At 34.0% G+C, this 16,955-nt stretch overlaps 2 protein-coding genes across 2 annotated transcripts in view; one reads left to right on the top strand and one right to left on the bottom strand.

Annotated features, from left to right (window-relative positions):
• Positions 1-3,197: 3,197 nt before the first annotated feature.
• On the top strand, positions 3,198-3,380 carry HELRODRAFT_84655 (hypothetical protein; the record flags this gene model as incomplete). The annotated part of the gene is made up of 1 exon (XM_009025285.1): positions 3,198-3,380. A coding segment is annotated over one exon (183 nt), but the record flags the coding sequence as incomplete, so codon positions are not given.
• A 1,820-nt stretch (positions 3,381-5,200) lies between these two features.
• The window catches only part of HELRODRAFT_193055 (hypothetical protein), a 12,734-nt gene continuing 979 nt past the window's right edge, over positions 5,201-16,955 (bottom strand). Inside the window, exons 4-24 of the mRNA XM_009025435.1 lie at positions 16,273-16,421; positions 15,722-15,856; positions 15,400-15,477; positions 15,138-15,191; positions 14,147-14,581; positions 13,531-13,711; positions 13,078-13,145; positions 12,167-12,302; positions 11,344-11,435; positions 11,146-11,246; positions 10,873-10,950; positions 10,529-10,649; positions 10,210-10,338; positions 10,037-10,107; positions 9,562-9,779; positions 9,260-9,386; positions 8,980-9,071; positions 8,662-8,904; positions 8,419-8,506; positions 7,330-8,223; positions 5,201-7,192 (exon numbers count right to left, since the gene is read on the bottom strand). Coding sequence (XP_009023683.1) covers positions 6,412-7,192; positions 7,330-8,223; positions 8,419-8,506; positions 8,662-8,904; positions 8,980-9,071; positions 9,260-9,386; positions 9,562-9,779; positions 10,037-10,107; positions 10,210-10,338; positions 10,529-10,649; positions 10,873-10,950; positions 11,146-11,246; positions 11,344-11,435; positions 12,167-12,302; positions 13,078-13,145; positions 13,531-13,711; positions 14,147-14,581; positions 15,138-15,191; positions 15,400-15,477; positions 15,722-15,856; positions 16,273-16,421 — 4,271 coding nt within the window. The 3' untranslated portion in view covers positions 5,201-6,411. The remainder of the gene's footprint in view (positions 7,193-7,329; positions 8,224-8,418; positions 8,507-8,661; positions 8,905-8,979; positions 9,072-9,259; positions 9,387-9,561; positions 9,780-10,036; positions 10,108-10,209; positions 10,339-10,528; positions 10,650-10,872; positions 10,951-11,145; positions 11,247-11,343; positions 11,436-12,166; positions 12,303-13,077; positions 13,146-13,530; positions 13,712-14,146; positions 14,582-15,137; positions 15,192-15,399; positions 15,478-15,721; positions 15,857-16,272; positions 16,422-16,955) is intronic.

The following is a 16,955-nucleotide window of genomic DNA, read 5'->3' as shown; positions in this document are numbered from 1 at the left end:
AGAAATACAACAACGATGAAGTCACTGGAATGATTTAAATCGGTATCTATTAATAAATAACACAATGTACGATTGGGATGTTTTTGTGCTTTTGTGTGTGTACATTTATTTATTCATTTATATCAAATTTTTCTAATTACAGTTTTGAGATTTTATCGTCCTTGAATAATATAAATTAATAAAAAATTTCTTCGTAATTAGTTTGTTGAGTTTTAACTGCAAAGATAAAAATTACATAACTTAAAGAAGGCAATAGCTCATTTTTGTCGCTTGAAAATATCTTGAGCATTGAATCAAACACAGGAATTGAATTAAACTACTTAACATGAAAGTTATATTGAAAATAGTTTGCAAAATTATATTGTACTGTAGTTGTTTGAATCTCAGATTTTCTGCATTTGGACAGAGAGTATTCAAACCCGACGATCGCGAAACTGTCCGAGACGTGGCACCAACTGTGTTGACTTACCAACGTGTTGAGATAAACAAATACAAACAAAATATAATAAATTAATATGTTTATTTATTAAAATAATTGTTAATAAAAAATAAAATGTAGACACAAAATCATTTCGGTTTTCCGTAGTGAAATTTTGAGTTGATGCTCGTTGGAATGTTGCTAACGTTACTTAAACAGGACTTGTTGGGACGTTGGTCTGTCGTGAAATGAATTAAAATTGCAGGGCGCTCTTTACGACATTTTCCATTTCAATGCTTGTTGTCAGTTGCAATCGTCTCGGTTTCGTATCGAGTTTCGTTTTAATGAGGTTACTTTCATTAAAAGTATATAACTAAAATTATATAATATAATATTATAATATATAAAAATTTATAAATAAAATAAAATTATTATTATTATTATGATATTTATTTTAATTTTATTTTTATAAAATAAATAATGATGTTGTCGTAATTATATTATTTATATAGTTATAACATCAATAATGATTAATAATATTGATACATAATAAACATGTTATTATTATTAACTTGTCTTAATTAAAGTCTTAATCTAAGCAATTGTTGATTTTCTTGACAAATGTAAGATATCTGAGAATCAATTATGTGTTTTTTTTTCAATTTAACAAATTAAACTAAAAATTAATATACTTGTATATCACATTAACATCAGAGTTAAATTTTAACTCTGGTGTTAATGTGATATACAAGTAATTAATTTCAAATGTTTCAGGAATAGTAAACATGGATCATGTCTGTTTTGTGTAAATCCTTACTCTAAACAATCTCCTGGAAACTCATCATTAAAAAGTTTAAGAAGAAAACTGGAAAGCAAATCATTGTATGAAAATAATGACAACAAAATGTTAGTTTTTTTTACTTTTCCTCTGCCTCATACTGGTAAACATATAAACTCTCTGTTATGACACAAACTCACAAACTGGACGTCATGAGCATTATTAAGCCTGACATACATTGGTCTCAGAACAGCTCACTTCTGACATGTCACTCCCAAATATTATTTATAACTGTTTATATATATAGTAGATAACTGATAACCTAAATGACATTTTTTTTTATTCAGAATGATAATTATGACCCTTAAAACAATATGAACTTTAAATAAATTAAATTATTAATATATTCTAATAAAAGTTTGTAAATATTTATTTTCAGTTCATGGTTCTCTGGTTTAAAGTTTGAAAAAAAAAATATGGAGACACAAATATCTATAATACAACCTTCAAAGTATTCATTTTGTTTTTTTACATTATGTCTTAAATTATACTAGAAATATTGTCACTTTCAGGATGGCTAAAACAAATTTTGAAGGTGTTGATTTAGGAGTTTTTGAAGTACATAAAGGTATCATTTTCACAATTTTTTTAATTGCTTTTATACACACACACTCGATTACACCACACACACACACACACACACACACACACACACACACACACACACACACACACACACACACACACACACACACACACACACACACACACACACACACACACACACACACACACACACATATAATTTTTTCATAACCACTGCATAATGAACACTTGCAGAGAATTGAAGTGGTATATGTCAATGCATCTTTTTTGAGTTTTGATTGTTTAAAATCTTTGGGCAAAGAATTCCAAAACATCGAATCTGAAGCAGCAAAATCAGTATCACTAGTTTTTACATACATACAAAAAATTCAAATTTGGAGTGACAGGAATAGATTTCTATGGTTAGGTCAATTCTGGAGTATGGTGTGGTTGTTTGGTACCCCTTTAGAAAATACCAAATTCAATATATAAAAATGGTTAGAAACGAGCACCCAGAATACAACTGCTATGCATTTGATTTTCAATCTAATATTTTAATCTCGTTTTCAGTTTAATATACCAGAAATATTCTGTTAAGAGTTATTTGCAAATGCATAACCCTTTACTTCAACAATGATTGTTTTCATGAGTTTCAATTACTAACTTGTTTCTTTTATTTTTTAACAATATTCACTCTATAGAAATGTTTTATCATTAGTAAATTTTTTGTAGGTATGAAGTTCATGAAGTGATTTAAGAACTTAGTATTATTTGTATAATCCATAATATTCTCAGTCATACATTTTTGCCTATGCTCAGTTCTGTATTAAGTGTTAAGCTTCGTAGTTCACCACCGTCTGAACATCAGTCTGATTCTGACTGATTTGTCATTTAAGCATTGTATTTTACGCAATTTTAGTTTTTTACCGTTTACTTAACTAATGGCGGAGCTGTTTAAGTTCAGAGTGTCTTTTCAAAGTTTTTATTGTTAAGGATTCGCTAACTGGAAGTGATTACTATATTTCTGTTTGCTACCCGTAAATTTTGTTTCTTGCACAACACTAACAGGCATGAAGTCTACTGTTCAAATGAATTTGTTCAACATTTTGGAAACTGAAGAAAACTTGGCTTCTGTTAAACGAATGCCAAGGAATTTTGCTGAAGAAAACATTGAATGGCTTGAACAGGGCAAGGCTTGGAATTTTCCAGTCGACAATGAGCAGTGTATGTAATGTAGTTATTATTATTATTATTATTATTATTATTATTATTATTATTATTATCACTGCTGTTCGAGTGTAAGAGTTCTTGCTGTTGACACACGTTATTGTCAATACTTGACTAGTGGAAAACGGTTAATTCTAATTATTTATTGTGAATCTTCTTTCAGACCTCGGCGAAGAGAAGAATGTCTCCTTTCATGAACATAAATTTCTTGATCATCATTTGTCAAAATTTCCAGAAAAAGGTCCTGTCCGACATTTCATGGAGCTGATTTTGGTAGGTCTTTCTAAAAACCCTCATATGACAATCAAAGAAAAAATTAGTCACATTGATTGGTTCGAAGACTATTTTAAAAATAACAAAAGTTTATTTTGAATTAATAAAATATTTTGTCGAGTTTTTTTCAAATCTTGGTGTAAAATGTGTTGGCTGAGCATAAAACGTTTTATTTATTAAGCGTTTTGACGAGCTAAGTGTAGAAGTGTTTGAAGAGAAATAAACATTCTTATAATATTTATCAGATATATTAATTGAACCTAAACCCCCCGGTTTACGATCGTCTTCTCGCTTTTTCTTAACTCTTGTTAAACACTCTTTTGCCAAATCTGCTTTTGCTTTTTCTGGTCCTTTTCTCTGGAACTCTCTACCTACTTCTCTGACTACTTCTCCATCACTTGCGAAGTTCAGAGCGGATCTCAAGACCCATCTGTTTTCAAAGTTCATTGAGGAGCGCTGTTGAACATCGCGGAAATAGCGCTTTATAAGCTAATTGATTGATTGATTGATTGATAATGTATCAGCTAGACGGTTTTGTCCATCAAATTTCAAAGATGACTCATCTCTTTTGTTGAAATTTCAAGTAAAACGAAATGATATAAACTAATAGAAAAATTAAATTTATCATGCGCGAACATCAGTATACATTCAAAGTTTGGTCTTTTTCATCTAAATTTTGTTGCTTAAACTTTGAAATTCGTCTAAAATTTATCTAAAACAACCTCCAGTGCTTCACATCGTACCTATGTATAGAAGGATAAGCTAAACAGTTAACAACATTCATGCATGAGAATTTTGAAAATTTTATTTATAAGTTTGAAGAAACTTTTTTTAAACAAGACATCTTTAGTCAAAGTATAAAGTGCGCTTTCATGTGTTAAGATGTTTCGTATTATAATATTAACTGCTACGAAAAAATTAACAGCGAATAGAACAATAATAAATCAGCTGAATAATAAACTTCTCCGTTAATTTTACAGAAAAGTTCTAATGAATAAATATTGGCTCCAGATTTTCGTCACAGTTTACGTGACTTTCCAGGTAACATCAAGTCTTGGACATCGTTATGTGTATTTAGACCAACCGTGCGACGTTTTGGAAAACATGGACGTCGACTGCAGAGAAATATGCGTGTACTGTTATGTTTCCCTGTCTGGATTCTGTTCAGATAATGTTTGTTACTGTGAAGGTCCGACAAACTTGGAACCAACACTGCATCAGTTGGTCGCCTGCAAACTATACAATTAAACGTGCGATATATATTTCGGTTACAGTTAGTAAACTTTTTCCTAACTCATATAATGATACTACAAAAAAAATTATTTTTCCGATAAAATTTTTTCGGAATTGGATCACTGCATATTAACTTTCTGTGACGTAATCGATAATATGTCTTTTAAATTGTTTTGGAGATCAAATGAACCTCGATTAGAGATGATTTGTCCAATTCATATGAAAGTGAAATATAAATTTATATAAAATTTACAAAAATTTTATTAAAGACTAAATACACATACTTAATTACAATATATAGATTAAACGGCTAATTTGAGATAACTAATATATAATTACTTAGAAAAAAGTGGAAAATTTAACTATGCCATATCTCCCAAAATTTAAAATACATTAAAAACAGCTGGAGCACGTTTAGTCTAAGTATAGAATTGAACATTTTTTGGGCACAAAAATGGTGAAGTAAAATATTATTTCCAAATATTGTAACAAGCCTAAACGCGAACATTTTGTACAAACATCATTTTACCTGTTCTACAATTAAGTTCCTTTGAATCATGGTAAATATTTCTCAAGGTCTTTTCGATTTGGTTGATATAGATTTGAAAATACATTTAAATTTTTTTTTATTTTTTTAAATATATCGGAAAGATTTTCATGTTTATACGCCTCGATAAAACGGCAATAAGGTTTGCTGATAAAAATACACAGCTTTTATTCTTTTTCTTCTTTTTCAAAAAAACAAAAAATAGAAGTAGTCGCAAATCAATAGTCAAAGTAATGATTTGAACACCGACAACAACAACAACAACAACAGATGGAAAAATAGAATCTCCAGCCTGCATTGTTAGTCTCCCATAAAAACAATTCCGAGATGTTATTCATTCTTTTTTGCATAAAATTAAAATCAGAAAACAAAAAAACTGTAGCTGCTAAACCTAAACCATCGCACGCAACTGCAAACATAAAATTAAAATAATGAATAAATAATATATAAATTATAATCTATAGAAATAGGATGAATAATCACATTCTTTTTTGAATGAGCGAGCGATGATAAATATACAGCAACGTATCATATACAATATTGATTTTAAATAGCCTAAAAGCACAACACAATGATTAAATAGTTAAATAAATTATTCACTTTATCATAGGAAATGCTATGTACACGCGTATGTACTGGAATGTAACATGCTCAAAATGAATTTTTTGTATGCAAGTTCTTTACTGCAATCGTAGGGAACAGTAACAAAGACCAGACAATCAAATGCAATCACAATAACTAAAAGAATAACGATAAAAAATTTATTTTTCATTGTGAAACTACATTAGTGAGCATTTGTCTGGTCTAGCGAGGTATGACTGAATAACTAAAAGTCATTCAACTAGAAGGAAAAAACATAAAAATAGTATATCTGACAACGGCAATAATATAAATAAATAAATTATTGAAAATAAATTTGGTTACGTAAAGTAGGGCAAGCATTTCAATAGGTACGTAATAATGAAACGCAACCCAAACAAACTATTTCTCAATTGACTAAAACTGGATTAGATTTGCTATCCCGGTAGGAATGAAAATAGGAAATTAAAGCAAAATGTTACAATGAAAGCCTCGCGTCTATATTTGTCATGTTTTAATCCGCTTACATTATACAAGTATATACAATCGAAACATGTGATTGATTTCTTCGATGTTACAACCGATGCTACACCACTTCATGCCAAACGTAAACATGCCATCTACATAACATCAACTAATTCAAGAGACAGTTTTCCTTAAAAATTCATTTGCAAATGGAGCAGCAACAAAAAAATATAAACAAACCAATGAAATCAGTAATCGGCTAATTACAATAGCGAAGAAAGACCATGCAATTTAATAAGGAGGACATCACAATAATATAATTCTGCATTTTAAATTTTGAAACCTCAGTTGCGATCTCAATGAATTATTTGTCGCCTGCCTACTCAATCCTTTTGAATCAACTCCTGAAAACAAGGCTGCACCCCTGTTCGAAGCATGTCCACCTACTGTAGCTGCTGTAATAGCTGCAGCAGCTGTTGATGACGTTACAGCAAGCTGCGCCATTTTTCTTTTAATTTTCGACAGCGCAGAGGATGAAGTTTGTTCTTCAAAAAATTCCATTTCATTCAAGCTGTTAAGAAGATCGTAACTAGATGATTTTGGAATAAGGGTACTCTCGCTGTGCGAGTTTTTGATGGAGAACTGTTGCTGCTGAGTTGAGAGTTGTTGTGGCAAGATTTGCTGCTTCATTGGAAATTGTCGTGTGGCGTGTGGCGTGGTATCAGAAATGTCGTCGAAATTTATCAAAACGTTTTTATTTTCAGATTCCTGGTTTCCATTTTTTCTAAAATCCCTACTCCCACTTTCGTCACAATAATTATTAGTAGAAGTTTTGTTGTTATCGTTGTTTAATTCGGTGAATTTCATAAGAGCATCATCTTCATCATCCAGGTAGTCCTTCTCAAAGAGAGCGCTCATCTTCACCTTTCCATCCGCTAGCCCACTGATGATCCCTCCGAACGGAATGTTGTCACTGCGACCAATGTAGATGGCTCGTCGATGAGACCTCGGATTGCCCTTCAGGAGGTTCACCATTGAGGTGGCGTCCAGCGAGTGAGACTTCAACTGTTCTGACAGCATGATTGGTCTGCAGAGTGACAGTCATGTCGTAAAACAAATTTGGAAATTGAGATTGCGTTTAAATTACGTTTTAGCATAAAAAATATATTACATCAGAAACTGCATCGTTAATAAGAATTAAAATATTGAATAAATTTGAAAAACCTCTTAGCGAGCAGGTTGGTTAGACCACTGCCGCTATCATTATTACCGTGTGACAAGTTCAGCGAATCAGCCTGCACACAAGTTGTGAACAAATCACCCGTTAAACCTTTTCTAACGTATTCATTTTCCGCAAGAACCAGTTCCAACAATTTATCATTTTGCTGTTTACTTGTCTGAGTTGTCATTTTTCCAAGCAAGCAATTGACGACCAGTGGATTGTCAGTGAGACTAACGGAGTAGAACGACTCAGTTTCTCTGATCAGACCCATTTTCAGTTGATTTTTTGAGCGAGTCGCTATTATGCCGCAGCCCGCCAGACAGACGTGATCGCTGAGTTGGATGTTGGAGGTCACTAGGTTCCTGAGTTTCGTGTGAAGCTGTCTCGTCTGAAGAACGTGTTGTTGCAAGGATGTGGAGATGGGCGTGAAAGTGGATGGGTCGGAAACAGTCGGATGAGTTTTGCAGGTTAAATATAGAGATGTTCTATTCAAGTGTCTTGGAGTATCAAAGGCGGAAGTGACAGCTGTACCACTGCTACCAACCCTGGAAACCACGGGTAACGCAGTTGATGAAGCAACTGAACTGTCAGAGGTAGTAAGAGATGACAACAGAGATAAGTTGGTGCTGTTGTTGCTTACATTCCTGTGCACGTCCAATCCGAAGTGTGAATCAGTGAAGTCCATTAAATTGAGGTCGCCGGCGCTAGCAAGCACACCAGTCTCCTGAGCTGCGTTACCAGATTCATCGTCAATGGAAGGGACCTTATTAAACGGTAGGTTGATTGGTGTCGGTAGTTCGGACATGGTTGGTGGGGGAGGGAGGTTGGCGTTAACTTGGTCCTGGGCCTGGTTCGAGATGATGACGATGCTGTCGTGCATCCCGCTCCTAACATTCCTATTCACGTGAATAGATGAATGGGTGTGGTGTCGTGAAGTTTCGGATTTGTAATTAAAAAATGAGGCTGTGCGGTTGAGTGTGTGCAATAAAAGTATAAAAATACACCGATTATTGACGAATAATAAAAATTCATATGAAAACAAAATTTAATAAATTGAGATGAAGAAAGAATAAAAAAATATTCAAGCAGACCTATCAATCTTCGTTTCATCGATGGCTAAATAGTGCCCAATCTGTCTGCAGTTCTTGTTCAGGGAAGCATAAATTTGCCTAAGTGTTTCTATATGGTGGCATCAGCAGTCGTGTTAGCAACGTCATCAACAAGTCATGATATTAATTTTAAGTGAAAATTCAAAAAACACTTTTTAAAGTTATAAAAACAAATCAACCACCGACGAGAAAAGCGATGAATTCTTGAAAATAAAAAATCAAAACCTTTAGCTTCATCGGCAGTTTTCGAATGATTGACAAGGGAATTAGAACTTGTGAGTCTGGTGCCAGCGACACAAAACGAGTGGAAGCAGCAGGAGCCACCGACGTCATTCTCTTCAACGCCGTCAACGTCAACAACTTCAAAAAATGGTTCCTCAATTGCAACTTTGTTTCTGCTCCTGGCGGCTGAGCGATAATACAGCCGCATGCAGATTTGATGGAGTTTAGGAGCAAAAGTTATCAGTCCTGAATAAATTTAAATAATTACAATATATTTGCAGTAAAGTGGCGAAATAAACTAAGAATAATATTCAGTGCAACCTAGCTCCACCCTCATGAGATCGGAGAGAGCTATCTTCTGGTAACTTGTCACTATGTCGACGTCATCGTCGTAACTAAGAATAAAAAAAAAACTGCATTGTTACAAATGAAGGGAAACTTTCATGTACTTATTAACAGCCTCGATTATAAAACAGCCATCATTTATCTACTACCAGTAAAGCAGTAAAAAGTGAGGCATTAATATAAAATATAACAATGCTAAATTGTACAGTAGATAATAAAAACAAATAAAACAACATTAAAAAAATTTCTCACTAACTTGGCAACATAAAGAGCAGTTTTGGACAGAACTAATATGACGTCCATTTCGAGCAGATTGGTCAGTTCACTTGTTCCTCCCACCAAGCTGTCGGCCAGCCTATCACAGTTCACCAAGCCCCAACTACCTGATGGGGCAATTGATTGGTTGGGTGAGTAAAGATTATATTTCTTATTTAAACATAACTATTTACAAAAACTGTCTTGCGATGACAGAAAAAAAACTCCTATAATGAACATCACAAAACACCTCCCAGATTAAATAATTAATAACAGCGTAAATTTGCAACACGAAAAACGAACCAGTGCAAACTTCTGGTTCGACGATGAGCAGCTTGACGCAATCGTTGACGATCAGCTGGATGTCTTCATCCCTCTGGGCGGGACCTTCCTCCGCCAACAACTCGCCATTCTCAGCACGCCCGTCACCTGCGTCCAGAGAGTCCCATGCAACCTGCTTGCCTTGCATCAGATCAACTGTCGCCTGCTTGTAAATGTCTCGAACGCGATTGATGTAGTACCTACGGTGCCAAGAGAGGATCAGCAACTAAACTCATTCAGGTTTACGATTCTTCAGTGTGAAAACAATTCATGGAAAATATAAAGTCAACTAAAATTTTAACAGCTGAAAAAACATTTCTTGGAAATTATAACCAAATGATTAGTTACAACATCCAAAAAACCACTATCAATTACGATAGCAAAAATTTGTAGCGTAAAACAAATAATGAAATTGTATAGGAAAAAAAAAATCAACGAAATATGACGAATCAATCACCTGTTGGCTGAATTAACGCCATCTCTCATCATTCCAGTGAACTTCCTCTCACCTGTTCTCGTGTAGTCACCCTTCAATGTGTGTTTGTAAGTAAATAATTAAATAAACAAATACATATGTGTGTGCGTGCGTGTGTTTGTGGATATTTGGTTGCTAAAAAATAATGGATAAACCTTGAGGGCGGCTGTCCCCGCGTACTGCCTGCTGATGACGTCACCGTTGTTGGCCCACATCTGCTGGTAGAGGGTCTTGTAGTTGCCCCCGAGCTGTCTCTCGGGGGAGAGTAGGCCCAGTTTTCGACACTGAAATGTAGCGTAAAAATTATAAATTGTTAATACAAAAGAAAAATAATTTTCAATTTCTATAAGCACCATTATTAACTACGGTCTTATTATCATCATTGATATCACCACTTTCCACCATCAACCTCTCACTCGTCATCATCATTCTCTCACACATCATCACTACCCTCTCACTTCCCATCACCATCACCTGCATCTCGAGAACAATCCTAGCCAGAGCAGACTGAACGATGTTGGTGCGGTCTAAACAATCCACACAGTTAACCCTGAAAACTCCTTGCTGTTTGCAAATCATCCCATTCGTATCCACCCTGTAATAATTTATTTAGGTTAGCTCTATTGTCACATCCCTAAAACCGAAACCGAAGCTTAAAGGTCAAATGAAAACTTGGAAAAATGATACAAACTTAATAAAATATGATTCTAGTATAAGGAAAATGAAATAATATAAACACTGTAGATCAAATCAAAATATGAATTTCATCATCAACACCATCGTCAAATATATTTCCACCAATAAAATTCAGCACCTACCAGCAGTACTTCATATCCTTCACAATTGGCATGATGTTCTCCGTCAGGATGCTCACGTTCTCGAACTTCATTCCTCTACTGTATCGCGACAGCAGATACAAATGATTATGATACAAATGATTATGATACAAATGATTATGATACAAATGATTATGATACAAATGATTATGATACAAATGATTATGATACAAATGATTATGATACAAATGATTATGATACAAATGATTATGATACAAATAAAGAAAAATAGAAACAATAATAACGACGACGAACCAGTACTCGTGGAAATCGAAGGTAACGTAGGTGATTCGCGGGTCGTTGCACGTGACGACATGCTGTAGGAACACGTCACCCAATACTTTCTCCTTCCCTGTCTGGTACGAAAAAAAATAATAATAAAAATAATAAAATAATAATAAATAATGACTGCATTATTATTATTATTTGTATTAAACTGATGTGCGAAGGAACCTGCTCGATAAGGTTGATGATGGTAACCCTGTCATACGTCTTAACGACGGACTGCATGTGCTTCGAGAAAGCTTTGAAATTCTGGTCGAAATCTGTCGGTTGTTTTTAGGGTGCATCATTGATGCTAGGGAATACGAACGCTGTTGAAACTCTTCCAGGATGAATTGAGTGTATTGATGAATGAATGAATGAATGAATGAATGAATGGATGAATGAATGAATGAATGAATGAATGAATGAATGAATGAATGAATGAATGAATGAATGGATGAATGAATGGATGAATGAATGAAAAATATTTTAGTACTTTTATTAATGGCTGAAATAATAAAATAAGTAAAGAAAATATAATGGAGAATATGAACGTGGTAGAGAATGTTCTAGTGGACCGTTCCATCAAATGAGAATAATCAAGTCCGACGAACCATTTGAAAATTAACTACTAGTTTTAGTATAACCTCATTCTAGCAAAAATTCTGCCCAACGTGTTATTCATCGTATGCATTGATATTGTTCCAGTTTTTAAATATTTCTTAATTTTTGAAATTCAGTTAAAAATGATTAATAATATACCATTCAGTCATAATAAATAAAAGAATTACAAGAGTTTAACATTCATAACAGCCTATAGAGATATCATCTTCATTCTATTTTAATGCACTACACAAATGAAATTATTCATCCGTTAAAATATTTAACCAAAGTTATACTCTATAACATGGCTATTCTTAAAGACTATTAATTAGTAACATGATAAACTGTTATCCGGTAGATTAGTTAGTTATTGAAGGAATCAAGAAACAAAAAAGGTGCTACTGGAAACCTCTTTCAATCCTTGGAGGTGGTCTGTACTTGTTGCCTGACTGGCTCCAGTACAGAGGTACCGATCCACGGATTTGTACGAACGAGACGACGTGACTGACGAACTCCAGAATCTTGTAGGGATGTTGGTTCAAGTTCTTCGTTTACTCGACATTAGAATTAATTCGAAATTTTGAAAAGAAATTTTCTGAATACTGCAAAAAGGAGGCGCAAATATAAAATGAATTTAAAAGCAATAAATGTCTGTATCACATCGTCTGGTGTAAGACAGATGTTGAAAAAAGATCAGTAGATAGATGGAGAACTAACCAGAGGCATGCGATGGAGAATCATTACAATTGTAACAAAAATAAAAATGAACGCAAATAAGTAATCATATCATTAGGAAGAGCAAGCAGTTCTTCAGATATGATAATAATGATAACAATAACAATAATAATAATGATAATCATAATAACAAGATGGCTTCATAGTATGTAATGCAGATATTGATCTGTAAGCAGATGAAAGAATGAATGAATGAAGGGTTTACATTGCACTTACAATCATGAACGTTATCATATTGAGTTATCGCCATCATCATCGCCACAACCACCTCCGTCGTCAACAACAACAACAACAACAACATCATAATCGTGACAGTCTACAAAATGACTGATAAACATCTTCATCATCAACATCATCGTCACAACCGTCATCACAATCATCATCATTGGTATCATCATCATCATCATCATCATCACATTCATCATCATTGGCATCATCATCATCATCACATTCATCATCATCATCATCATCATCATCATCATCATCATCATCATTCATCATTGGCATCATCATCATCATCATCATCATCATCATTCATCATTGGCATCATCATCATCATCATCACAATCATCATCATCGTTTTACTTGTTCAGTTTCAACATAATTAGCAGTGTAGCCGTCGTCATCAACGCCTCTTCGTTTATATCTGGTTCCTGTTAACGAAACGACACCATCATCATCGTCACCATCATCATCGTCACCATCGTCATCATCACCATCGTTATCGTCACCATCGTCATCGTCACCATCGTCATCATCATCATCATCACAATAACCACGCACGAAAACTCTGTACCGTCTGATAGATTTTAAAATTATTAAGTGAGAATGAGATAGTAAGTTTTATAGCAGAGCCATCCATCCACTGCGACAATAATAATTAATAAGGAGCATTTGAGCGATTGACTGGTTGTCTGAAATGTTCACTATTCAATAAGTATTACATCTTCTCCAGAATCATCATCACCGACATCATCATTACAACTATAATCATCATCGACATCACCACCACCACCACCTCCAGCCACCAACACCGACCTGCTCTATGCCTGGATCTCCTGGATATGATGCAGAGTTTGAGCGAAAGAGTCGGTGGCGATAATGATGACGACTGCAGACGGATATCATCATCCTCATCGTCAAACCTGATTGGACAGTCTTCTATCTGAACGTAACCCTGAATTATGGGAACTATCCATTCATTGGCTAGCGGGTTGACCTATCAGAAGAAGAGAAAGGAGTTTTATATTTTGTAAAACAAATTGAATGAACCAGCAGTTTCAATGAGCATAAATTTATATTAGTTGAAGTTAATTTTCAAGCGCAATAAAAGAAAAAAAAATTATAATAATATTATTACATTTTTCTGAAGTATCAATAACGACACACAAACACACGCGCGCGTACACACACACACACAATACGCACACACATACGCACGCACACGCACGCACACAGCACGCCTGTGAACACGTGTGAACAAACATAACCACACATTGATTGAATTGAAATCAAACCTAGCTCGGACTAACCAACTTTAACCATCACATTGTCTCACCATAAAATTATATAGAAAAAACTGAATAAATAAAAACGACTCAATAAAGAATTATATTATTCAGAAGTTTAAACTGCAACAATCGCAACAACTTACCTTGGCTAAGTTAATCAGCTCTCCTAGCATGTTCTTGTTCCAGAAAAAATTATCATCAGCGTACTTCCATGAAGATGATGACGACGATGATGGTGATGATTGCAATGAATTTGAGGATGAATGAGTCGATGATGATAGTGATGATGGTTTTAGAGGAGCCGACAATGACGATGAAGCAGAGCCTGTACTGTTGAGGGGTGACGAGTTTGCAGTTCTGTTCTCTGCACTGCTGCTTGCTTCCTTATTCAATGTAGTAGTAGTAGTAGTGATAGAAGCGGTGGTTGTTGTCGTCGCTACACTAGATGATGATGACGATTGTGGTGATGATAATGATTCTTTCAATAACTGAGTTTTTTGTATGGAATTAGTTAGATGGGCGCCGGGATTGGGACTATAATAGAAGGAATCGGAATCACTGAACATCCTCTGTAGCTCCTGTGTGCGTGTGTGTGTGTGCGTGCGTATCAAATCAAAAAATAATTTATTATATAATAAAATTATTAAATAATAAAACTATTTACAACAGTAGAAATAATTAAGGATTATAAAGGCGAGGAGGCCATGTTAAGCGATGATGATGATGATTGTTACATGTTAGTTGTCCTTCTTCATACTAAACCTTAAAAGTCCAATTAATTCAGGAGAGTTTGTTTTAGTAATTAAGTTTAGCTATCACGCACACAGACACACACACATGCACGCACATGTACACACATACACACACACACAATTATAGTTAGGTAAGAAGGAAGGTAGGAATGAATAAATTAATAAATGGACGAACGAATGAATGAATGCATGAACGAATGAATGAGCAAACATCGAAATAGGTGAATGAATTAATGAATGATTGAACGAATTTTGGAAATAAACGAATGTTGAAAATGAATAAATGAATAGATGAAAGCAAAAAGTGAATGAACGAATGGATGAATGAATGAATGAATGAAAACAAAAAACGAAATATTTTTAATGGTATTAAATTCACTACCTCCAATATTTTTCTATCATACCGCTCTTTTTCCTTCACATCTCTCTGCTGCTGCTGTTTAGGAAATTCAATGAAATATTTGTTTGGATGTCTAAATGCTTTTATTATTTGCCTAGAAAACAAAGTCACAAAGTTTGAACGATTGGTTGAAGGATTGATTGATTGATTGATTGATTAAGCCAACAAATGATAGTATGATTAGATGATCAAATGATTGGTTGATCAAATGATCAGCTGATTGGTCAACGAACTAATGGACCACCTGCATAGAAAAGTTAGAGTTGCCAGTTGGTTGAGATCCAGAAACAAGGTTCGTTATTGGAGGAATCTTGAAGTTTAGCTAGTCGTATTCGAAAACGGTTGATTGATTTATTTTTGCAATCAAATCAATCAATTCAATCAAAAAATTTATACTAGGTAATAACCCGCATATTTACCGATATAACTGATATAATTAATAACAACCAAGATATAATAACAAACAAAAAAGCATTTTCAAACAATACTGAGCGACACAAACAACAAAACAAACAAACAGGCAAGCAAGCAAACAAACAAACAAACAACACAGCAACCCAACTAACTTTCTTAGGCTTGATAGTCTCAGCGGCGCTAACAAACTGGTTCCATGTCTTCTGCAGAGGCTTTCTCATGTTCTCCAAGTTGTTCACCAGCTTGCTGGCAACGTCAGTCTTTACTCTCCCATGTTTCGGGCATACCTTTATGTTTGTTATTTTCAATGTTTAGATGTAGCAGTGTTTGAATGTGGCGTATATTTCCTGTATGTACATTTTTCAAGTATTAGCAATTGATGATGTATATTGAATTTGATGTACACTACCAATTTAAGTCAACAGACACTTTTTATATGTAACCTACGAATATGATACAACCAAACTGAATGGTGACTCTCAAAGTCCCTCAAAATGTCACAACTGCAGTATACATAAATACGAACATAAACAAACACACACGTAAACACACACACACAAAAGACATACACAAACATAAACATACCCATGAACATACAAATATACATAGAAATAAATATAAATAAACATATACAAAGAGAAAGAGAGAGAGAGAGAGAGACAGAGAGAGAAAGAGAGAGAGAGGGATGGAGAGACAAACATACATCAATTTCGGAATCCCTCAATTGGTTGGCGGCATCAGGTGTGAGTGTGAGACTGAGAATCTGTGTTATCTTGTTGCATGTGATGTTTAGCGATGGTATCTTGCCCAGCATCTGGTACTTCTTGATCAGCAACAACTTCCAATCACCATCTATCATTCATTTGATAATTCCATGATTAATTAATTATATAATTAATTGAGTAAGAAATTAAGTGATTAATTAATTAATTTCATGATTGGTTGATGTAATATTATGTTAAATGAATGGTGGATAAACTGATCGAATGATGAAACAATAAAATGATTGTGTCATTTAAATTGACTGATTGAATTGTGGCAACTGATTGATTGTCAAACAAAGACATAGACATAGACAATTAGACGTAGACACAGACGAATCAGATGAACAAAGCAAACCTTTCTGATAAAACATTTTCCCCTAATATTATTATTGTTATCAGTTACCTTCTGATAACAATAATAATAGTGATAAATGTTCATTCAATTATTATTATTGAAACATATTAAACAAAGCCCTGTCTACATTACACATTAATATTCTCATCCACAATGAAGGTCCCCTAATGAACCAAGATTTTACAAGATTGACAAAATATTAATAATAATAAATCACTTCAGAGTTATAACTCAAATTATTTCAAGCAGCTAAAATTCAATCACATG

Source organism: Helobdella robusta, assembly GCF_000326865.2.
Source record: "Helobdella robusta unplaced genomic scaffold HELROscaffold_41, whole genome shotgun sequence".
In the NCBI taxonomy this organism is placed as follows: Eukaryota; Metazoa; Annelida; class Clitellata; order Rhynchobdellida; family Glossiphoniidae; genus Helobdella; species Helobdella robusta.
Note: the sequence above shows the minus strand (reverse complement) of the source record. Positions and strands in the feature narration are given on the sequence as shown.